Source organism: Rhea pennata, chromosome 2 (genome assembly GCF_028389875.1).
Source record: "Rhea pennata isolate bPtePen1 chromosome 2, bPtePen1.pri, whole genome shotgun sequence".
NCBI classification, from domain to species: Eukaryota; Metazoa; Chordata; class Aves; order Rheiformes; family Rheidae; genus Rhea; species Rhea pennata.
The window spans coordinates 13,408,271-13,434,108 of NC_084664.1; the positions used below are offsets into that span (position 1 = coordinate 13,408,271).

The 25,838-nt window shown below is 37.8% G+C and overlaps 1 protein-coding gene and 1 long non-coding RNA gene across 2 annotated transcripts in view; one reads left to right on the forward strand and one right to left on the reverse strand.

Annotated features, from left to right (window-relative positions):
* Positions 1–4,920: 4,920 nt before the first annotated feature.
* On the reverse strand, positions 4,921–24,697 carry LOC134136792 (uncharacterized). The gene is made up of 4 exons (XR_009957553.1): positions 24,613–24,697; positions 11,381–11,444; positions 6,595–6,692; positions 4,921–5,620 (listed from the first exon to the last, which is right to left on the reverse strand). It is a non-coding gene; the product is annotated as an uncharacterized LOC134136792 (long non-coding RNA).
* PFKP (phosphofructokinase, platelet) overlaps positions 24,675–25,838 on the forward strand; it is a 45,750-nt gene continuing 44,586 nt past the window's right edge. Inside the window, 1 exon segment of the mRNA XM_062568882.1 lies at positions 24,675–25,163. Within this exon segment, the coding sequence (XP_062424866.1) occupies positions 25,079–25,163 (85 nt within the window). The 5' untranslated portion in view covers positions 24,675–25,078.

Sequence of the window (25,838 nt, forward strand, 5' to 3'; positions counted from 1 at the left end):
TTTAGCCCCGTATGCACGGCCGGCCAGGGAGGTAGCAAGGCCTTAGGGTGCAATCACCCCGAAACGGGTAGTCGCCTCAGAGGACCTGGAATCTACTGCTGAAAATATGCTCATCAAACCTCTCCAAGATATGATAAAATGAAACCTGCCCTGCTAGACCTATCTCACTACTTTGTTTACTCTCAAAAAAAGTGACAAAAATTGTCTTTAAGTCCAGATGTTAGATGTCCTGTTACATTCCCTGAAAGCTGTGGTTGGCAAGTGTACACAAAATAGCATTAAAGTAAAATTAAAAGACGTGTAAGTGTCCTAGGGAGTGATAAACTAACAAAAGATGAAAAATGCAAATATAATCTTAATGAGCTTGGAAGGTGGGCCCTAGATATCTAAGTACATTTGAAACATATATTATTAACCAATCTGCTTTAAAAAGACCTTTAAAAGCAAAATGCTTTCTGCCTGAAAGTAATAGAACACTTTACATTTCGACAAACTATCAAAGAGAAACTTTTGAGGCTAGATCAAAGGTTCTCTGACAGGTATGAATGAAACAACAATAGAATTAGTTGCTACAGTTGCTTTGAACTTTAATGGGATTTAAAAGCCTCGGGGAGAAAATGTAATGAAAATATAGTATTAAGACATCTTCTAATTTGGTAGGGATTATCACTTTTGGAAGCCAATTCTCTTCAGCACCTTTAAATATCCCAACCTACAGCCTGTTGGTGACTTCACAGTATTTGGTGTAGGGGGAGATAACGTGTGTATGTATGTATGTACACATGTATATTTGTGCCCTTGTCTGTGCATTTTATAAGTGAAAGTAAATATAATTCTGATAAAATTATAATGTTAGAGACTCACACAGAATAATCACAGATAAAAATCCACTTTTTTTTTTTACCAGTATGTTTGATATTACTTATATAAGCATAAACTAGAATCATACGGACTAAATTTATATGAAATTATACATTCACAAGGTAAATACAGAATACAGAATATTTGTTCATACTGGAGAACAGTAAAAGTTTTATATTTATATTATCTATATATGAATATTTGCAAACTGTTAAAGAGATTATTAATTAAATTGATGAAAAATCTAATAACAAATATTTTAATATGCCACCCACATATAAGTTCTCTTTTGCCTGGAAATTAACATACCTGAACAGATATAATATTGAAAGAAGAAGGAGTTTCACTCTGCATCAGCATCTCAAAGGAGGCGGTCAGAGACTTCTCAAAGTGGGAGAAGAACATTTAAAAGGGACTGAGATGCCTGATCAAATGGTACCCCAGGTGCCCTCCAGAAGAGCACAACCAGGAGCTGAATCTCATTCACCAGGTAGGTTTTGAATATATTGCTAAATTATTTTTTAGATGACAACAATTTACTCATTTTATTTTTCCAAGTGTGATACCAAATGTGTTTCATGAAAACTAAATGTGACTACAATGCAATCTTGTATTAAAAAACTATTATTTTAAATCATGTTACAAGTTATAGGGAACAACTGCAATTACTATAAGGAAAAAAAACCCTTTTTCTATTGTTCAATTCATTAGTTAGTTGAACTTGCAGTAGTTTGGTTACATTTACTGTATTAAATAATATGTCAATTTTCTAGATGTTACATGTGTTTTTCCATACAGAAATACAGGAAAAATAATATTTTAGAAAGCCCCTAAAGTCCAAACATGATTAAATATATATTATATATATATATTATATTAACATATAAATACACATAACATATATAATATATATATGCATATTTATAAATAGTATAAAAATTAAGTTTTCTTGAATTATTCTTGCAGCTTATAAATTGGATAATATATTTATTGTAAACTTTCAAGTGTTATGAAACAAAAATTGAACTCATTAGGCCAATTCTAGGACATCAATTACACTATCTTCCTATTGGCTTCCATCTTAGGGAACACCATGTTTGCTTTAAGATACCGAACTAAATTCTTATCAGGTTTAAGTAGATGCAACTGCACTGATTAAATATAAGTCCATTTAAAGTTACAGTTATGGCCTTTGCTAGAAATATTACAGAGTAAAAGTGAACAAGCAGGAGCAAATAATCAGCTGTACTTGCATGACTTTACAAATCCGTAAGGCAATCCTCATTATATTAATGTTTTGTCCTTGTCTTCGTTGTTCCAGAACTACAAAATGTATTTCCCCAGGAACTACTTCTTGCTCTTAACTGCCTGCCTAATTGCTACATCCCTTGGTAATCACCAAAGCAGCAGACACTGGTGCTTCGAAAGAGTGCAATGGAGTAAGCTCTTGAAGGAGATTGAGAAACTGGTACGCGAATGTGTAAAATACTGTCACAATATATAGCTGTAGCTTTTAACCTTTTTTTTATTCAGTTTGGAGATAAAGAAGCCTTTCATAAGGCTTAATTATGAATAATAATTCATAATTGTCAGATTGCAACTTTTTTACATTCTTTAAAAAGTATATATGAGCCATAATGCCCCTTCTCTACTAGGCCAAAAATCTTAGATTTTTTAAAATTTGAATTCATTTTGTTGAATCTATGACACTTGTGTGTCTTCCTAAAGAAAGTTCCACATCCACTACAGAAACGTCACATATTCTGGAGTCCACAGCAATCTGGGATCCTGCTAATTGGCATCCACTGAAACCAAAATATCACAATTTAGACCAAGCTACCTGGGACATTTTAGAAAAGCACAAAGAGCTAAAAAGTCCTGCTACAAAAGCAGTTATTTCCTCTATTTTAGGTAAATTTGGAAACTAGAAGTGAAATGAATTTTTCATAGACCCTCATGAGACATGTAGCGTCCTGTACTGATACAGTCCTGTACTGATTCATTGTTAAGAGTAATTGATTATTTAGTGATTTTCCTATGAATTGTTTCCAAGATAAACTTAGTTTTATATATGCTTAAAATATCTACACTGATTTTTTTTTAAGAACAAAAGAGGCTTTTCTTTGGAGTGCGAGAAAGTAAGCAGTGAAGATTTGTGTTTCCCTGAACAGATGCTAAAAGCAGTAAGTAGAAAAATACATGTATTTGATATTATTTTATTGTAATATCTCTGTCTCATACAGTTCATGTGCCTTGTTATGAGATTTTTATATCTGAATTACAGCACAGTGAACTACAGATTTAAAGGATAAAACTGATTTTTGACTTTTCTTTCGAAGTCCCTTCTCTTCAAGGGTTTACTGGCTAAAAGTAATGACACCCTATGCAGAGAAGACACATTTTGGAGTCCACAGTAGTCCGGGATCCCTCCTGACTGAATCAGCTCAAACTGTAATATCACAATTTACTTTACAAGGACATAATCCCACTCAAAGAAAAGTACTTTCATAGCTGTGAAGAGAAGTTTTTGGCACAAACACTCTCTGAAGGTGTTTCTGGAAATCAGCTAAGTGAAAGACAGGTTTCCTTTCCTGACTGCCTCCTTTTTTTTTTTTTTTGCTCAGCACCACATAGACCATAAAGCTAAGTAATGACTTAGCCAGTTAGGTAGGTACTTTCTTCTTCCTTAATATCACATTTTCAATTGCAAAGCCTGTAGCTCTGATAGTGTCTCCTTATATACCTAGTTTTTGCATTAAGATGAGTTCTCAACTGCCTTCCACATGCCATTCCCGTAAAATTTGGAAGTAATGACCAGAAAAGGAAAGGCAGAGAGCTCTGATCTTTTGTTTTTCCTATTGTTTAAATGTAAGCTATAATACCACTTTCCCCAGAAAAGGGTTAGATTCTTTTTTGTTGTTCTTGCTGTTTAAAGTGGACAATTAACAGGAAGTTAACAAAAGTAAAAATGATTATAAAATAAGGTATGTTTTCTTATGTATCCAATGGTCTTATTTCTGAAACAGGAATTAAATTATGAAACTAACAGAAAGGCCCAATGCCTTCAGTTTCAGTTAGAAGGAGACTACATAAAATTAGTGCAGGGGATAGTTGATGTACTACATGGTACATGCATATGCTTTATAGCTACAGTCCACTTTCAGACCAGGTCTGCAATGACACAAAATAAGAGTGTGCTTGTTTGAGAGTGTGCCACTGCTCCAAAGCAATTCATGCAGCCCACTTCCAGCTCCTCTCTTTAAGGGAGTTTCAGAAACCAGCCAGGGAACTAGCAAAGCGATGGACAGCAGCATCAGCCTCTTTTCTATTTCCATCTGCTCTGAGGCAGAGGGAGCTCCCCTTCATGCTCTCCTCCAGATATGTACTGTCCTTGCGAGGAATGAGCTGAAAATTCCTACTCTAGATTCTTGGGTCTGAATTTAAAAGACCTAGTTTTGCCTCTTGGTTGCTTCCCATATATTGTATAATATTCAACTATACTAATGTAGTCCAAATATGCAAGATAGACTTACATTACAAAACAAGGGTACAGCTTAAGAAAGCAAAAACATGTAACTGGGAATTGTACATACAGTTCCTGATGTTCCAATAAATATTGACTCTACAATGCATATTTCATTTCATAGTTTTTGTACTTAAAAATTTTAGAAGAATACCAGAAAGTGACAAAAATCATGGAAAAAAATCATAATCAGACTGGGCAGTTGGAAAATGTACTGTTAAGTGAAACTTAAATGCAAAATTCAAAAAAACCCTGTAGTTTACATATTCATTTTTTTCACATTGTTATAGGTTAAATATGATTATGCAGCCATTGCTCACATAGTTCATGAACTTGCTGAGTTTTTCAAGAGACCAGATGCTCCTTTTCAAAATAAGAATATTTTTCTAAGAGGAATGTATGAAGCTCATGCTCAGATCAGGACTTGTGTAAGTATGGCCATTTTTTTCATAGTATGATATTCAAGTCATAAATATTCATATTGAGTGAAACTCATGTACTGCTAAAAATGCAATAGAAAACTTTAATGGATACACTTTCAAGCAACGACACTTGAAACATTTGCATATAAGGAATGACATATAACCTTGAGCATATTTACTGACCTGTAAGATATCGGTAGTTTTAAATTTTACCTGTATACCTTTGGAGACTTAGTTCAGACACAATGCTGAAGAACTATTTAACTTGCTTCTCCTTAAAGAGTCTACTAGTTGTACAGGACAGCACTTACTATTTTCAGTAAATATCAACTTCATGGGTATGGTAATGAACGTATGCTTTTCTTCAACTACTTACGACTTCTGCCAAGACAAGCTGAAATAAAGAACTGCATGCAAATTTTATGTAAAACAATTCAGAATACATTTAGATCTACATTCAGTCTGTTTCAGCTGAGTAAACTGTTTAAACATATTTGTAAGAAGTTCTTTCAGTAGAAGTCACTTTAAAAACTATTTACAGACGATGAAGCCTCTGATCTATAAAAGCTTGCCTTGCAATAACATCCATCTTGCATGCCAGATTCACCAACAAACCCATGAAGTGAGAAATAATGTTTGCACACAAATATATACCCTAACAGATCCTTTTATGTTGCCGTAGAGGGAACCCACAATACACTTTTTCTGCATGACAGAAGGAGTTACATGAGTAGACATATTCCTGAGCGGCAGCACCCAAACCGCATTGCTCCTTCTGAATGTCTTCTGATCCAGCCAAAGCCTAGGACAGCATCTGTAACAAAATAATAATTTGCGCTTATTTAAACACATTGAATAGTTCCATTTTTTTAATGAAAGAACTTAACCACATAAGTGTATCTCTGATACAGTATGTCAAATGACCATCATTATCAGTTATTCAGAAACTAGTTTCCTTCAAAAACAATATACAAAACCAGCATTGTCATTGTCATAACACCAATATCTTGAGTATTGATATATTAATTTCCTGATCTATTCGTAGACATAGGTAGTGTTGTACACATTTTCTAACATTACTTCCTTCAATTCCTACTCAAATCAATTAATTCCTTAATTCCTACTCAAGATTTCACATGACACAAGCATTACAGTGCTGTCAGTCACCACTACATCTATCAGAGGGTAGTGCTTTATTGAGTCATGTTAAACTTGTTTTTATTTCAGTTTTCAAACTAATAGTTTATTTTCCCTTAAAAATAACAGCTGAAGTCCAGACTTAACGTTACCCATGAATCCATAGTGAAAGAGTGCTTCAAGAAAATGAATACGTTTGTGCTCAAGGTAGGCATGCTGGTTCTTTACTTCAAGTTCACTTTAAGGAATCTTGAAGTTACAGAAGAGCTTCTTATTCAAGCAGCCCCATTACTGATCATAACTGTAAGAATCTGTCAGACAGGGCCACACTGCTAAGAACTACATATTTTTATTCACACAAAATCTTTCGGCCCTTACCTGCTTCAAGGTCAATATATCATCTCTGGCTTTTACGAATAATTAATTAATAGCCACACATCTGATGATATCGGTTTCAGCTGGAACAGTACTTATCATCTTATATACAAAAGAACATTTCAATCTTAACTGAGCTCTAAGTGATTAGAAATATTTTCTCAAATTCCTTTTCCAATGGATTTTTGCATGCTTATTTTCAGTTCACATCCAATTTGCCATTATATTGAACATCATATTTTCACTGTTAAAAAAAAAAAAAAAACTAATATATACTTTTTAATGATCTTTTCTTCACAGTCAAATGATCTTTGCACTTGGCAAGAGATTCATGCACAATCCAGAGAGATACTTCAAAGAATTGAAAATTACTCCTTCAAGAGAAGAGAAACACATTAGCAAAGACAGTTTGCATCAAGTACTTTGAAGACCTATCATCATGTTGAGATAGATTGTTTTATTTTTCTAATAAATTAAAGAAAGTAGTCTATGCACGGTTTCCTATTTAGACCTATAAATCATTAACTTATTTGTCTCAAGACATTTGTTACTTATAATAACTTTAGTCTTAATAAAGAGACTATAAAGGAACATGGCCAGATGCACTCTTGTGCTCACGCTAAACAATAAGCTTCTAAGTAACACTACTTATTACTTATTTTATAGTATATTCTTCAAGGTATGGGAATCTGAACATATGACAGTCTAATGCTTTTTCATTGCACTTTTTCCACTGTAGTTATAAGGGCACCTAAAATTCCATATGTGGAAGGGATTGCATGTTTCCACAATGCCAAGCCATCAAGTTTCCAGAACTACTCAGGAAGAATTTGTAGATTTGAGTTTGATGATCCATATTTAAATTATAGAAATGACCATTCCATTATCTAGAAAAGAACCTAAATAGCTAAACACCTTTAAACTTTCACATGGTATTGAATAGGTATTGACAGCACTGCGTACTGGCATATTTCTCCAAACAGCTCACTGATTATTTGAAAGCCTGTAAAAGTGGATAATGTCTATGAAATCAACAGTCTTGAAGGAAAGACTGGAGGTGTACTGGGAACGAAGCGTCTCATAACATCTTTTGGCAGTGAGACAAGCCTTATTCCCATGATTCCAAATTTCTAAGCACTGGCTCACAGTTACAGAGAAACGCAGATGTTGAAGCAGATCAGAAAGTGGCTTTGCAAAGGATTCTAATATTTATGCATAATTTAGATTGCACAAAATAAACATATATTTACAGGAAAAGAGTAAAAATACATGTAATTATTAATAATTACATTAATTATTAACATCTGTCTCCCTTACTACTTTTGAACATTTTTTTACATCTGTTTAAGGTCTTTATGTATAGTCAGGTACCCCACTTTCTCAAATCCCAAGACACCCTGTAAGCTTTCTTTTCAAAAAGAGCTTAGGAATATTTTTCCTATAAATTAGACTTATAAGGTAATCAAGATTAACTCCTTTAGATCTACTGCTTTGTCATCAAGCTCAAGGACAAACATAGTTTTCATGCTTTGATTACTTTTTGTACCATATTCATTACATTTCTTTGTTCATGTGTCAACTAAACTGGAACCTATTTGCTCAGTTCAGCCCTGCGTCACAGATCAGTGTACAAACTAGAGTGTTCCAGCACAGAAATTAACTCTTTGAAATCATACAGCAATCAACACAAGATTCAAACTTGTTTAATGAATAAAATAAACTAAGACAAATAATACATTAAAATGCAGGAAATTCCAATATCTTTGATGACATACAGCCAAGCAAGTGCTTTTGTACCCACCGAGGTTTTAAGACTCATAAGATTGATGTATGTTACAGCACTTTGGATATGGTTCCAAATCTTCCATCATAAAAGGTATACTGTCAGTGTAAACACATTATATATATACAAATAGCATTAAATATTTTAATTTTTAATGTAATAATTTAACTTTTAATGATTTTTCTTTCCTTTACCTTCCCAGTCAATGAGTTCTTTGACTATAGTTCAAAAAACTGTTGTTTTATCCCTCCAGATATGCCACTTGTGAACTGAGGTAGGATATGATTATTATGCTAACATTTCTGTCTGAATAATTACTTTCCTGGCAGGCAGAGCTCATTTTAATTAGATTAGAAAGAACATTAACTATTTAAAATGTTTAATGCAGAAAATATAAACATGCAAAAACAATTTTGCAAAATAAAGGAGTGAAAAGATTCACTGGACTTTAAAACTTTAATTTTTGCTGGAAAAGTCTGCAATTTCTAACCTTAGATGTTCATTGAATTAAACTTGTATTTTCTCTGTACAAATACAGCTTCCTTTGTGTTCACAGATATGCAGGCAAATTAAAGCAGTATATGCCACTATGAAGTCTACATCTGTTTTTTGAAAGAAAACAAACAATGATAAATCATGGCTGCAGAATACTGCGAATACTAGATAGTGACAAGAAGCTTGAACTGGCAGCTACCTCCACTAAGGACTGAGAGTATGTCTAAACAGCACAAGGCAGTATAGAAATACCTGAGCTAGTTCTAAAACACATGGCCACAACTTTACAAAAACTAGGCCAGAGACAATAATATCAGTTCTCTACCTAGTCAGTGAAGAGTAGACTAACAGCAATCCCAATTTTATGCCACACATGCAACATGAAGTAAAAAATACCAGTGCCTAACTCACTTTCAGGAACTACGGAAAATTTCTTTCTGGAAAAGTGTTAGAATTGCTAAAGCTTTTTATGTTTTGGTAAAATACAAGAATTCATCAGCATCTTCTAACACTAATCATATGTGCACTAAGACAAAAATGGGACAAGGTAAAAAAGAGATTTTTAAAATGAAGAGATATGAAATTATAAAAGAATGATCATGTTAATAAACAGCCTGTATTTTGTCTCAGCAAACTTCAATTACAGAATTAAATATGCCTTGCCGTATACGGCATATTTTTATAAATTATTTCATTATGAAAGCATTTCAGGATATAAATACAGAAAAAACAAACTGTATGCAGTATGAAAAAAGCACTTTTGGAAAAAAACTATGATCAATGCACTTCATGCACATTTCACATACAGTCTGTCTACAGCATCGTGAGAATGAACAAAATGACTGGAAGAACCTACCTTGGAGTGGTTCCACGGGGTCACGAAATGGATGGCAGCCCAGGTCACTTACATAAAACAGCGGTGGCCACATTGCTGCTCTGAGCAGCACACAGACAGTAAGCAGCTCAAGCATGGAGGCCTGGCCCGCACTGCATCACATGACTGGGTAGTGATGGCACAGAAATTGCTTGCTAATCCCAATTTCTTTCAGTGGGAGGGAACTGACATAAAATTCCATATGCATCATAGCGCTATGAAAGTTAGCCAGCCCTGTTGTTAGTCCGCAGCATGAAACTCTAGACAGTCTGCTTAAGAAAGATGTCTATCCCAAGATTTTGCCAAAAAAGATACTCACTGCTGCCAAAATAAATTCAGCTCTAGGGAACTAGTAATACTGCTTAAAATGTTTAAGAAGTTGTCAAAGAAAGAGGAATGAAGACTGAAGACAGCTAAGTCATTTAGATGAGTATAAATAATGTTACAGCTTTAGATACAAAAACAAATTAAACAGTATTCAGTAACCCAAAATCTAAATTTATGTATTGAAGTAACTGAAAAACATAAAAAAAAAAAAATCTATCATCCCTAACTTACCAATAGTAATAGCTCTGGGAAACTAAGGAATCCATCCATTCACATACAGATGAAACTGAAGCAAAGAAGGCATTCTCAGCCTTCACCATGTCCTTGTCATCAAGCCCCTGCTCCATTCAGCAGCAGGCCCACATTTCCCCTTGTCTTCTTTTTGTTACAGATGTGTTTATAGAAGCCTTCCTTGTTGTCCTTGATATCCCTCCTAAGATTAAACTCCAGATGGGTTTTGGCTTTCCTAGCCCCATCCATGCTACCTGGACATGTTTCTGTATTCCTCCCAGGCTTACCTGCCCCTGCTTCCACCTCCTGTATATTTTTATGTCTGAGTTTTGCCAGAAGCGCCTTGTTTACCCATGCAGGCCTCTTGAGCATTTTAATGCAGGTCTAATATTGTTTACTGTTTGCTTCAGTTGCACTTTGGCTAAGAATGAAAGAGTCTATACTCAGATGTAAAGACGGGGAAGTGAGAGTGCCACAGCTACTAAGCAGAATTGCGTAAGATACATTAATAATTTACATAGTCCACTCATAACAGCAGTAAAAGACCCCCCCAAAAAAAACTCACAATATTAAAGGTAAATGCAGCATAGTGCCCTTATTACATCAACACATTTAATACTTCTTTTGTCACTACCTGTTTTTCTCCAGCAGTGAATACATCAGGCTATTTTTCAAGTAATGCATGACAGTTTCCTGTCCATACGATAGAAGACTGATACATATTCCTTGAAAATTAAAGCCTTCATATGTTCAATATTATGTAACACCTGCTTTGTGATACACAGCTTGTTTGTTTTCAGCTAAGAACAGCCTTGAGTCTGAGACATACCTTGTTTTATTTTAATGGATTATTCAGATACAACTGAAGCCAAAAAAATCTGATCTGATAAACCCAAGTTTAATTCAATTGATATTTTACAGATAAAATAGTAACTAAAACATTTTTTTCCATTAAGAATAAAATAATAAAATGCTGAGTACTCAACACTAGTACAGAAGTTAGTATTTTAAACTAATTTCTAAGCTATTTTAAAATAAAATTAAATCATAATTAATATTTTTTCATGGCTGTTTTCTTAGCTTTTTTCTCAGCCATAAAATCAAGAGTGTATTGTTTCTTTTTCCAAAATAATGTATATTTCATATAAACTAATGCACCATAAAAATATGAATTATAAGACCATTTTCCCCCCAATTCATCAGCTTTACTATGTATTCAAATATACACTGCTTTCTTCTTCATGCTTAAAGAGGTTATTTTTTCAATAGCTATCAAAGCCACTGCAGTTAAAGATATGGTGAGTCAAATCACTAAAATTACCGAGTTCCAAGGCTTAACCAATGTTACTTACCATTCGAAACAAAGAACCCTTCTGGTACTCCGACACTAACAAATTCATGTCAACAGTATTTTGGCTGAAGAAAAATTCAAAATAACAGTAATTGCAAGGAGGAAATATAACTATCATTTAGTTTTAACAATTAAGCTTGATTGTTAATGAAACAGTAAGTTACCAGAAAATAAAATATGGAGAATAATTTCACATCATCAAATGATAGATAGGTAGGGGGCCTTGCCACTTCTCTCAAACTTTTATGAGCTTACTAAACTGCATTTTCATTTTGGATAGCAAAGCGGAAAGGAATAGGAAGAAAAATTTGTAACTTTTGAGTAATTGTCTGTTATTACATGCAAACAAAAGCATTTTACATGAAATGAAGTTTAACTTGAAACCCTAATACACATCAGATTGGAGCATGCACTGCAAATGTGACAGTACTGACTCATTATACGACCAGAACGGTTGTAAAATTGAAGCAGCTCCATTAAAAAGCAACGGAATACAAATCTCTTCCATATGCTCTTTTAATGCTCGCCTTGTGCTGGACACCTGCTCTGCTGTCTTTCCTTCCAAGATCCATATTATGTCTTTCCCATTACGAATTGTTATTACACCTTGTCCAAGTGTTTGCTGACTCACTGTAGCCAGAGGGTACCTTGCAAGGCATTGCTGCTCCAGACCTTGCCGCCATACTGTCAGGCCCACTCTACAAATTATTCTCAATTTCATTTCCACTACCATCTGGACTCTTTAACAATAGCATATAACTTGATCATGCAGCAGCACAGACCATGACTTCTTGCCAATGTGCCTGGCCACCTGAGAAATTCTAGGCCTAACAATTACAAGTAAAAGGATGGCAATTTCAATGATTTTGGACTCTCCATGCTCCTAGGTATGCCCATTGGAAAGGATTCCTATTTTCTAAAACTACATTGATTCTTTCTTAAAACTGAAAGATTTTCAGAGCTGCTGCAACTCAGTTGTCATTATAGCAGATGCTTCCTCCTTCAGATACTTTTATTCTGTAATTGATATCCTTCTTTTCTATGTAAGCTGCTATATCCCCCAATATTGTCACATTCTACACTGAAGAATAGGGGAAAAGGCTAGCCATTTCTGCACTAGAAACAGGAATCTTCAGATTTCCTGGGGAACAAATTAAAGATATCTATTCCATAACATTTGTAAAAGCAAATCAAAAGATCTGCTTTGCCAACCCTCCCTCCCTCATCCAAAAAAAAAAAAAGTCAGAACTTCACTACTCTGAATTTGTGACAGTGCATGGAGAAAGGAGAATTACTCTTCCTGTGTTCTTCCAGTGAAGGTTTCTCCATGTTACAGGAATTGTGGCACAGGACCTGATCCACTGCACTGGACATTACTGTTATGGGAAGCTATTAGAATTGGATTTCAAACTCTTGCAGATATAAAGCAGTCTTAACTTAACCTAAGCAGACTTAACTGTTCTGTGTGACTGCAGCTAACAGAGGGAGCCAACAGACGCAGCAGTTTGTGCAGCAGTTTCTGGGCTCTACTTAGATCTTCTGAGAAGCTTGTTGGAGATTGTAGGGAATTTCTGGGAACCCTCTGAAGAACTAGAGAGTGTTTACTGCTGACACCTAAGGAGAGCTAGGTATGGACTGCTATAGGAGGCATTAGCTTCTGAGAAGCTCTAGCAGTTTAGCTGCTGCTGCTGAGTCAAAAAAGGCTTCTGTTTCAGCTGACCCTTGATTTGGGAAGGTCAAGCACCTTCTTAGACAGTGCTAGGGAGAGGTCCTATATAAGAGCCAGGTCTAGAGCACAGCTCTATGAGTACAGCCAACAGATACAGCAGTTTGAGTAGAAGGATACAAAGAAGAGGTCCTCATCCTTGTTCAAAGCAGCAGATGCATTCTCAGGTTGTGACACACCACAAGGCGCACTCCCCAGTTGGAGTTACTGTTCTCGCCATGTGGGAGGCTTTGACTCAGAACTTCTGATGCAGCTCTGCAAGTTTCAGGCTGCAAGGAGCGCCTGGGGCTGTCTGTGAGGCTGGGGCTGACACTTGTCTTTCTTGCAGCAGGTGTGCTGTTGTTCAAGGTCTGTGTTGCCAGGTAAAGCAGTTGCAGGAGGAAGTTGGCAAGCTCTTTATTGTTAGAGATGACAAGCAAGAGATAGACAAGATCTTCTCAGACACTCTACAGATTCAAGAGTCCCAACTGCAGTGCAGACACAGGCAAAGTCTGTGCCTTGCATTAACAGTAAGTGGTAACTTATTGAGGAAGACGAAAGCTGGTGACTTCTCATACCAGAAGGAAGACTTCTGTTCGTTCTGAAGGTTTGCAGACACTGATCAGATTCACTGCTCTCAGAGGAGGAGACAGGTATGCTTTTGAGAGAAGCAATTGGGCTGATGGACCTTGAGCCATGTAGGAGCACCTGGGGGAAGTGATGAGTGATGGTAATGATCATCACAGGGGACAGACACACCCATTTGCTGACCTCATTTGCTGTCTAGAGTTGTCCTCTGCCTGCTGGGGGCTTAGATCCAGGATGTTGTGGAGATACTGCTAAAGCTTGTCTGTCTGGCTATTACCCCCCATTCTCTTCCATGTGAACACCAATGATACCTCCAATGACAACATGGAAAATATCAAATATGACTACAGAGCTCTAGGGGTGGTGGTCAGGGGTAAGGAGGTGGTTTTCTCCTCAATCCTGCCAATGAGGGAGGAAAATACGAGCAGTCGAAGAATACTGAGAGTCAATAATTGGTCAAGTACATGAGGGGATAGCAGACCTTGACTTCAGTAAAGCTTTTGACACTGTCTCCCGTAATATCCTCATAGAGTGGCCAATGAAGTATGGGTTGGATGAGTAGACAGTGAGGTGGGTTGAAAAATGGCTGAACGGCCAAGGTCAGTGCATTGTACTCAGTGGCACAAAGTCTAGTTGGAGGCTAGTAACTTGTGGTGTCCCCTACCACTCAAATCTGAGTCCAATCCTGTTGAACTTGTTCATCAATGACCTGGATGATGGGGCAGAGTGCAACCTCAGCAAATTTGCTAATGATACAGAACTGGGAGGACTGGAAGATACAGCAGAAGGCTGTGCTGCCATTCAGAGCAATCTTGACAGGTTGGAGAGATGGGCAGAGAGGAACCTCATGAAGCTCTGCAAAGGGAACTGCAAATTCCTGCACCTGAGGAGCAATAAGCCCATGCACCAGTACAGGCTGGGGCTGACCTTCTCTGCAAAGATGGACCTAGGGGTCCTGGTGAACAGCAAGTTCAGCATTAGCCAATAATGTGCCCTTGTGGTAAGAAAAGGCTAGTGGTATCCTGGGCTGCTTTAGGGAGAGCATTGTCAGCAGGTTGAGGGAGTGATTCCCTCTACTCAGCCCTGGTGAGGCCACACTTGGAGTCCTATGTCCAGTTTGGGGCTCCCCAGCACAAGAGAGAGATGGAGCTACTGCAGCAAATCCATCAAAGGGCCACTAAGATGATTAAGGGACTGCAGTATCTCTCATATGAGTGAAGGCTGGAACTGTTGAGCCTGGAAAAAAAGAAGGCTTGGAAGGAATTTGATCAGTGCATATAAATATCTGAAGTGAAGGGTGTAAAGAAGATGATTGAACCAGACTCTTCTCAATGATGCCCAGTGACAGGATGAGAGGCAGTGAACACAAACTGAAATACAGAAAGTTCTGTCTGAACATAATGAAAAACCAGTACATATGTGATCAGCAATTATTTCTGGATCTCAAGATAAGGACAATGGCATTGCAGCAGAAGTGTTTCAGGGGAGTGATGAGACTTCTGTTCTTCTCAGTCACCTACCAAAATGGAGCTACTCTGCCAGAAGTGTCTGATTCATGCTTTGCCAGCATCCCCTTGTGCCACTAGAATGGAAAGAAGCTTCACAGGAGCAGAACTTGACCTCACAGAGAAATTAGACTGACTATGGACAAATACATTAGGGAGGAGGGCTAGAAGATCTTGGCCCATAGCTTCCCAGAATTAATTAAAATGCTACTAATTTCCTAGGGCTCATCCTCCTCTGGAAGTCAGCTGGCCAGGCCACCACCTATTATTCCCCAACTCCCACTTATCTCTCCTACTCCTGTCTACTCCCTTAGAATCTATCCAGCAGATCACAACATTGAGTTTTGCTGCTGCAAACTACTTTGTTCTTCATCACTTGATAGTAAAACTCAGTCTGACAAAGTTCTGAATTGAGTAAGCAATTAATTAACAAGAACTAATTTTACATCTATCTAGAATATTCATTTTGCTTTTTGACAGTAGAAATTTTATTTTGAATGTCTCTAGTTAGCTATTTTCGTTGCACTTGTTCTTATAGCAGTTCTTTATAATTTTTAAAGCAATCATTTAATACTTATTATTTATATTTTAAAGACACGAGATTGCATGAGGCATTCAGTCTCAGAAGCAAAACTGGCATTCAATATGGAAGAAATATGCCTTCCTGGAAGTGAAAACATGAGGCAAAGATAGTTGCGGTTTTAGATGTTCCCCACTGTAAACATTAAATATGCTCCATCCATATCTCATTACAACAACCATCATTCCATTTATCTACAATATACTAAATATTTGGACACAATGATCCAAACTGAATTATTCAATTATATCATAGAAAGACTTTGGTCATTGTTTGAACAATCTAATAAATCAGTTCTTTCCTTTCTCAGGAGTCTAAAAAATTCCAAGGAATTGTAATGCCATTACAGGCAAAGATAATCAGTATTTAAAAAGTCTAAGTATTTGATGTGTACTTAGTACTGGAATGTACTTTTAAATACTAAACCCCATATAAGTTTACAACATTATTAATTCTCTGTAAATTAAAACAAAACCAGTCTGTTTTTTTCCCTAGTTCTCTCCCATAGTTCAGATATGTTGTTATTTCACCCCTCAGGTACGCTAGGCAAAGTATTTCTCAACCGTAAGTTCTGGCATATGACCATATGACTTTGTGTGTGCGTATGTGTGTGCACGCATGTGTGCTGCAGAATGTGAAATAAAACTTCTGGTGTGCTTATGAGATGAAAATGTACGTGAATGTCTTTTTACAATAAACCTTTATTAAATGCATCTCTACTATTTAAATTTAACAAAGATAAATGGTAAGATGTTATTAATTCCCTTTGCTGATAGCCTTCATCACATAAGGAATCCAGATTGGCTTCTTGCAAATGAAAATGGCTCTGCTAGTCATTAAAGGATATTTTCTATTCCACAAATGGGAACATTCTGTTTCTCATCATCAGTTATGGTCTCAAAGGAATGTCATCAAAAATATTTAGAAGAAAGCATATGTAATTTGTACTAGTTAATATACTAAAACTACCAGAGGAGTGAAAAAATGATTCCTCTTAACATTCTTAGCATCTTCAACATTAGGAAAGGAAGAAGAAGAAAGATGGAAAAAAAGCAGCAAAGTAGAGAAAGTAAGGAAGACCAAAAGGAAAAGCGCTAGGAGAAAAATACATGGAAGGAAGGTGGAGTGGAAAAGAGTGACAGAGCACTGTCCGTATGTGAGAAAATAGTAAGTACTGACTGACTAGGAAAGAAGAAAAACTAGGGGAAACAATCCTTACTATTACACATTATTCATAACATCATAGCAAAAAACTCTCAAACAAACAAAAAACCCAAAACCCAAAAGGCAAAGACAGCTTTTCCAAATGCAAACTATTTGGACCGAATATCTAGCTTTATCCTTTAATTACTCTTGTAATCTCTCTCAAAAACTGCTGGCTGCTAAGAAACAAGCGCTATTGTAGGCCCCACTATCTGCTTTACTGCCAAAATTCCTCTTCTAACCTCCTCTGTTCTGCAGAAAGACAACTTTGTGGCAATGTACTCTGCAAATAGTTTGTGGAGGACACAAAGAAGTCCTGTATTTTTAACTCAGGAATATATTTGCATTTTGACTAGTTATTCTCTCCACCCTTCCCCCAAAATAATGTTTCCCTTCTATTCAGCCTTTTTGAAGAATGAAACGTTTTACAATCCAACAGTAGGGCACTACACTGAATAACAGACACCTGTGATCTTTTTAACAGTACATTTCGTGAGCATTTCTCAGATGAACATTTCCTTAATAAGGGTTTACACATAAAGTAGGTTTCCATTTCACAAATACAAGAGTAGTAATTTATTTATATATGTATACATATATACAGCATTCCGTTATTTACTGGCATGAAATACTGAATTTCATAGAAAGAAATAATCCAATATGCATATGGACTTGCAAGTTGCTACTAGAATATGGAAGTGAAGCAATGATATTTTTTACCATAAATTCATATGCCATGAATTCTTATTTATACCTTAAGTGTAAGAGAGGTTTTTTTCACAGTAAGACCTTTTGAAGGATTACTGTTAAAACAGCTACAATAAAAAATGCAGTCTCATAGCATATTCTCTCTTTGAACTGTACAAAATACTTCACTAAGGGCTGTCTGAAGTCTTCACAACCATCTAAATTAATGTTAGCATTGCTAGGGCTTCCATTTTCTCCTAAGTCACAAAACTGTGAGGAAAGTAGACATAATCTCTATTATGAAGAAGAATGAAATCCAACTCGAAATGAAAAAAAAAATCCCATAAGGACTATACAAAAATCTATTGTAGATGAATCTAACAAAATCAATACTATAATTTACAAGAAAACATAAAGTAGGAACTTGAGTGTTTACAATGCAGTGGAGAACAAGTTTACGGTTTTATTGTAAACTACATTTGCATTACCTTAAATTATACTGTCCTGTTAATTCAGGATTATATTATCTTTCCACAAGCCTTTGTGGAAGGAAGCAACCTTGTGAGATCTGTAGGATGTAAGAGCTTATGTGAAAGAAGAAATAAAATTACAGAAAATAAACTACTTGATTTATATTAGATCAGATCATTACTTACGGTAGTCCACTTCTTGAAGTATGATTACAGGCACATTGCTTTAAGTAGCAAAACATGTCTGTTTTTTTTTTTTAATGAACCCCAAGGTCATAAAATAAGAGAGGGTACTCTTCCTTTAAGCAACCCTAAGGTAAACAAATCATGTAGTTCCTCTCTCTCCTAATTCTTTCAGAATTTCTTTTTCCTTGCAGTTATTTCCACTAAGCCTACTGGGGGAAGAGAGATAGCTTCAGGCCAAGTTATCCATTTTGGCCCCAATCCACATAAGCACTTAACTTGATGCCTCTTTTATTCATGTCCTGTCAGAAATAATGGACTAAGCACTATTCCATCCAAACTCTCCTGAGGAATGTGATATAATAAATTTTTTAGAGAACTCCTAAAATCCGCTCTTCAACAGAGGTGACCTCCACATAACATTTCACAGTGCTTACCTGTTATATAAAATAGCCTAACAAATACAGCACAAGCCCAGAAAGTGACGCTGTTGAGGTCAGTTCCCTCTTTTGTCCTAAGTATGTTAAAGCTTTCCTCCACAATCTGCCCTATCAGTCAGGACATTTTTGTACAAAGCCTTTCCATATCTCCTGCTGAAGCTGCTACAAGAATTCACTCCAGAATAGTGGAGTCCAGAAATATTGTGCAAAAGTTAATACTCTTTAATAATCAAGTAGTTAGGGCACTCATACAAGAACAAGAAAGTGCTCTGCTCTAGCCACTGTTCTAGGGATTGTTTGTATATTTTTACATTGAACAATAAATATATATATATATATAATGCACATTACATAAATAGTAAGAATTCTCCTGGATATCTAGAGATCATTTTTACTGCTTAAGAGAAAGCCACAGAAGGATATTCTGAGAACAGCACATTAATTTTTATCCTCTTAGTGCAAGCTATAGACATATACACATGGCCATACTCATCTCCCAACCACTCATACATTTTTGTGTCTTGTAGTACTGAAAGCTCACAAATTATCCTGTGGCACCAAATGATGGCTCGCAGTGGAAGTTCTCTAGGTGAGAAAGAAAGACTTGCATATTTTCCTCCCCTTAACCAGGAGAAATAATTTAGTCCATTGTATGATTCACTAATTCTTTTATTAACACATTGTTTCCTTTTAATGAAGTAGCTTGGGCAGTTTTTTCTGAGTTTTTTTAAGCCTTGGAGCAACTATGACACATGTGTGACTAGCATGGCTCAATCATTCTAAGCCCGGTATATCTGACACAACATATCTTTCACAATAACACAACTCCTCTTTCATCTGCAATATTTTTGGGCGGTGCTCAGCTCAGTCATGAATTTTGCTACAAAATAAGAAAACAAGAAAAACAAATTTATTAATTTATTGTGGACTCCAGGGTTACTGATAGGTCATGTCAAGACTGTGAAGGATGTATTTTTAAGGGGCTTAGAACCATGTCTTTTCAAGAGTCAAAGTTTACAATTTAAATAACCAAGAAATATATAGCATGTTAAAATTATTTGTTCAGTGGTAGTACTGAACAGTGAATTTTGCATCTAGTAGCAGGAGGAAAAGAAACAATACTACATAATGAACCAGCTAACACCACATTAGAAATCTTTTGTACATATCATTCAAGGAAATGTATGTCACTTTATAGTGGAAGAAATAACTCTCAAGCCTGAAGACCACACCAACACATTTTCCATGTAACTATTGACAGAACAGTTTCCATAAAAAAACACGGAAGCTTCAAACCTACCAAAAGCTGAACAATACTTCTGGGGTTTGAAATTATATAACAACATTCCTATTAAAAATATTTTCAGTAGGAATTAGTTTGCTAGGGATTTATCATGGTTTACATTTGGATTCTGACATAAGTAAAAGCATTATGGGTGAAATAATTTCTAGAAAAATATTGCCTCTTCAATTTTCTTTTTCTTATAAAGAACAATTATAGTTAGCTAAACTTACAGATTTGATTTGTGCTTTTCTTTTATACAAGGCCTGATTCAACTACCATTAAAAACTCTTGCCATTTGATTTTAGCAGGAATTTCACCGATGTTTTTAGTACCTAAACTCTCAACTGAATAATTGGCTACTGCAAATTCAAAGCAACAGCCACTTGGCAATCAAGAAAAAGTTCTAGCTGATGTCCAATAAATGATTTTCTTTCGTGAGGAATACAATGACTTTTTATATTATCTTCCTTCACTGAAAATAATATAACAGCCTTTTCTAGATGGTATTTTTCCTCTCCCACTTTTGGTGCTACTTGGGCAGTCTGACTGGTTTAAACTCAGTATTGTATGTTATTAAGTATTTTTGACCCTGTGTAAAATGAGCATATTCATAAATGAGTGATACAGATTTTGTCTCTGTCAAAAGCTGATATTACAGTAATTCAGGATATTACCTAACTGGAAAGAAACAGGTTAATATTTTGATTACCTATTCCATAATATCTGCATCTGCTGGAATTTTAAGTAAATTTCTCTCCAAGGCTGCTTTATCTGCAGTTCTCTCCTTAACAAATTCAGCATGAGTTAGACATAAAAAATACATTAGAAAATCTTGTTTAAGTATTTATTAAAATACTTCACTATTCTGGATACAATCATCTCCCCTTCTAAAATCTGTGTTAGTTTTTCCTCTGCCCTCATCTACTTTTCTCACCCATCCCTAACAGTAAGTCCTTTCCATTTTTAAATCTCTTACAGATTTTTCTTTCTCTTGTCCGAACTAGCTCTAGTTCTAGACTTCCTCTCATTTACACTATGTATTTTCACTATGAGAGAAAGTCTAGTGGACATCACTGCCACTAGGACTGTCAATATATAAGATTAAATAAATAAACAGTAAAATCCAATTCCTGCACAGTAAAAGTATACAGAGTTTAGATGAAATACAGTAAGAAAGAGAAAGATGAAGTAGCGCAAAGGTTTAGATGCAACAGGTAGGGACAAGGAATTCTGCAGTATTAATGAAAGAAAGTTATCAGCTCCTTAGCAGAAATCACTGTCACTATCTGCCCAGAAATGATATCCTGATGACTTTTTCCTTCCTTGCTCACTTCATGCCAACTTGTGCATTTCATGATTACCCTGACTCAATTTAAAATGCTGTAACTTCTACAAATCCTTCCATCTCATTGTTTCCTGTTTTTAATAATATTCAAAAAATTAATACATAAAAGTTAATTGTATTTATGTTTTATAAGTCTCACTAAAAACTGATAGCTGGGTAGAAGAGACAAATCCTAAAGAATGCTTCAAAAAAACATGTACTGTAAGCACATGTACCACTAGATGCTAGAGAATCCGTATTTGAGAGAGAGCTCTAGCGACAGAAAATAGCTTCAGCTTGAGTTTCTTCTAGGTACTAAAAGCTGGAAATCCATTTGGAAGCCATTTTTCATCTCTGTTACTCATGTAGTAACCTTGTCCTTTTCAGAAATGGCTTGTTCTTCCTAGCCAATTTCAATGGAAAACTTTGTGCTAAATGAAGTACTGGATGCATCTGTGATACTACTTCCACAATAAAGAATTGTTCTGTAGTTCAAAAACATGTTCAAAGCATGTTTAAAGAAACTAGCATAGTAAGTTAAGCAATACAAAGAATTTTTAACGGGATGATTAGGATTTCTTAGGTAGTGACAGAATTTAAGCATAGGCTGATAGCCTTGATGGCATGGGGAGTAGGCAAGGGGAGCAGGATGCAGTAGAGCAACTGCCACAGTCACTATTGGGGAAGAGTCAGAACTCATCTGTCTTGTCCCCATCCCATATAAACTTGATCCTATTAAATATTTAAGTAGGAAGACAATTAGAGCACTCAATGTAGTGTGCAAATAAACTGCTTAGGTTTTATTCAGAGATGCAGTTTCTTTAATTATCAATTTACATATCCCAGAAGAGTCTATTCTCTTAGTGTCAGTACGATTTACACAGATGTACCTAACTGCATTGCTAGCATAACCCACAAGGTTAAATAAATAGTTTCCCCTAACAACCTTCAATATTTAAGCCAAGAAGTCACTCCTTTTAAGATTATAAGCATATGTATTTCTGGAAGATCTGCAAATATATCAAGAAAGCCTCAAGAACAAAAAGTTCCACATCCTTTCCTTTCCTCCCACCTCTATTCTAATGATCTGACACAGACAAAACACAATTCTTTCTTGAGAGCTCTGCTAAAGAACAAGGAGTAGCTATAACGATGAAAACAGTGAAATCATAGGCAGTCTTCCAGTTAGAGAAGAAAAAAAAAGAAGATATCATTTATAAGGACAGAGTTCATTATGCTAATAATGAACTTTCATAAGCTAATCAGTGTGAGAGAGAGAGAGAGAGAGAGAGAGAAAACACCTTCAGAAAATAATAGCTTTTTATCATTAGGGGTATATTTGAAAGCAAGAGAGACAAGTTTACTTCCAGAGAAAGTGCAAATGGTTTAAATGCACTTAATAAACAAACATAATAAGCCAATTCTAAATTAGGGCTAAATATCCACATCAAAACAAATAATCAAAGCAAAGCTTCCTCAAAGACTCGTTGAGATGAGAAATTAACATTGGTCTAATAGAGTCATGATAGTTAATACTAGCCCAAGATACTGCTTTTACAGGCTTTAGATCAAGTCTGGAATCATTCAGAAACTTACTTTAGCTGTGGAGCTGCTCTTTAAGAAACTAATATTCTGATTCAAACTAGAATATATGAGACGTATGGGATAACTTTATGGAGCTTTATGTATTTTTGTAATAAAAGTTCACCTTACTGATAAGATCAGACATCAGCAAAAAATATAATAAGTTCCATATAGAATCAGTATTTCGGCTACTTACAAGAATAAAGTGTTTGTGAAATGGGGCAGGGAAAATATTTGAGATTTTTTTTTTCCATTGTTAAATCATGCACACTCATTTTAACCTGTGAGTAGCTTTGCAAACATGAGTTGCCTACATGTAGGTATCTATTTGCTATATAGAAACTCTATTTGGTAGGACTTTTTCAAAGTTATCTATGAGTAATTTTGACTTAATTACTCAAATGATGGTGCTTCTAAGTATGTCTGTGTGAAAGTTGACAGGATGAGAACATGTATTTTTAGAATGTGAATTAAGTCTAAGATGTGATGAAAATGTTGAATAGAAACAATAATTATACAGCAATTAAAGTATAAAACATGAGTCAGCATTTTGCTTCTGCTCCTGACTCTCTCTTTGACTTGCTTTATAATTTTGGGTAACTTGGTCCTCGATTCTGCAAATACTTTTACTTATGCTAAATACAAAGAACTGTATATGGGATAATATAGCTATGTGTTGAATTAACAAGATTAGAGTGTTAAGCTGCTTCTGTGACTACATGCATTGCTATTATCAACAGAATTATAGCAGGTGGCATTATAATAATGTGAGTTTAAGACAGCACTACTGTATCAGTACTGCCCAACAAAATCAGTGCACAGCAGAATGAGCGCAGAAGGGAATGCAGAAAGACAGGCACTTTCTGCAAGAATCTCAACTGTTTTACCTCTACTGTGTCTTTAGACTCGACCTTTGTCTCTAAGCTGTAAATATTTAAAGGAAATATCTTTCTTGTTCTACATATGCAGCAAAACAGTGCCTGAACATCAGCTACAGCTTCTAGATGTCACAACGATAAGACATAGCAGAGGAGGGATGGCAAAGGCCAAGGAGAGAGGCGCTTTGGGTTTCACCGCCCCACAAGGCAGACACGGCTGGTGAGACATAACCCTGTCCTGTGATGGCAGAAGTAACTCTGATCGCTCCCGCTTCACTCACAACACGAGCTGTTTTCATCACTCACTGAACATCCTGGAAGCAACAGTGCAGCACAAAAACGAAGGCCAAACCGTATTAGGAGAACAGGGCAGTAAGTAACTGGATACACTGGAGATTTCCTATCTGAGCCTCTAGTGGAGATGGGTGGGATCAAGCAGCGAGCCGCCTGCCACGCCTGCAGGCTTCCCACGGCGCGATGGGAAGGCACTGGCGGGCAGGCAGCGAGCTCCAAGGCAGGGGCTCCGCGCCCGCCCCCTCCCTCAGCCCAGCGCCACAGCGAGGCGAAGCGCTCGCTCGGCGGCGCAGAGGACGAGCTAACCCCGGCCCGTGGCGCTCCCCCTCCCCCGCGCTCCCCGCCCAGGCGCCGGCCATGTTCCTCACGTCACCCACCCCCGTCCCGGCGCGGCGCGGCGCGGCGCGGCGGCGCTGGGGGAAGGGCGGCGCCGCCGCCTCCCGCCCCCACCTGGGGCCCCTCCCCCCGCATTCCGCCGCTCCCTCAGCCGCGCGCCACCTCCCCCACCTGCGAGCACCCCGCAACGGCTCCGCCCCGCCGCAACGGCCGCGGCGCGAGGCGGCGGCCCGCCGCCCGCTCATTGGCCCCGTGGCCCGCCTGTCAACCGCCGCTCGCGGAGGAGCGCGGGGGCGGTGTGGGGCCGCGTCCTGCGGTGCTGTCACAGCGAGCGGGCGGAGGAAGCGGCGGCGGGGGAAGAGGCGGGTGGCCGGGCTGGGATGTGAGAGCGGCATCCCTGCCTCGTGCGCTTGATCGCTCTTCCCCTTCTCCTTTTTTTTTTTTCCTGAGCTTTTTTCACTTTCCCCCTTGTTTTGCTATAGAAATATACATAAATATCCGACTACGCTGTTTCCACCACCTGCGGAAGCCAAATATTTAATACCCTAGAGAGCCCCGCGGCCAAGGGCTCCCTCAGCGACCTCGCTCCGTCTCGCCCGCAGCCCGCCGGCGCGCCCGGCGCCTCCCCGGCTGCACCATGGATCACCAGCCGAAGTTTTTCGAGAACCTCTCGGGCAGCGGCAAAGCCATTGGCGTGCTGACCAGCGGCGGTGATGCCCAAGGTAGCTGCGCACTCCCCGCGGACCGGGGAGTGCGGAGGACAGGCAGAAGGTGGAGGGGCGTGAGGGCGGAGGGAGCTGCGGACACGGTGGGGCAGCTGAGGCGGGGAGGCCGAGGGTGGAGAGCTCCTCGGGGGGTGGTGTGAGGGAGGGAGAGTGCGGAGGGCCTTCCAGGCAGGCAGGGTGCCAATGCGGGAAGCGTGCGCCGGTGCGGGAGGCAGGGGAAGGAGCCGGCGGGGAGCAGCGCCTGCGAGGAGGCCGCTCCGGTAGGGGCACGGTGAGGTGCGGGGAAGGGGGCCGCGGAGTGGGACGCAGAGGAGGCCGGATGGGATGCCGTGGTCCTCGGGTTCCTGCTGCCGTGCTGCTCTTTGGGCTGAGCTTTTTTTTTTTTTTTTTTTTTTTTTTTTTTTTTTTCCTGAGTATTTAAACTCATTTTTGCGTGATCTGAGCTGAAAACGTGCCCTCATCCTTCCTTTTCTCTTCCTCTTTAATCGCATTTTAAAACGTCTTATCTTCCACGAGCTTGCCTTCGACAGGGAAGAGGATAGAAACGCTCCACTAACTTTTATCACCGAAACGTCTTCACCTCTCGGGTGATGGTGGGGAGAGGGCAGTGGGGAGGGAGAGCGGCTGGTTGATGTGCGCGGGGGAGGAGGTCATGGTGCATTGCAGGAGGGG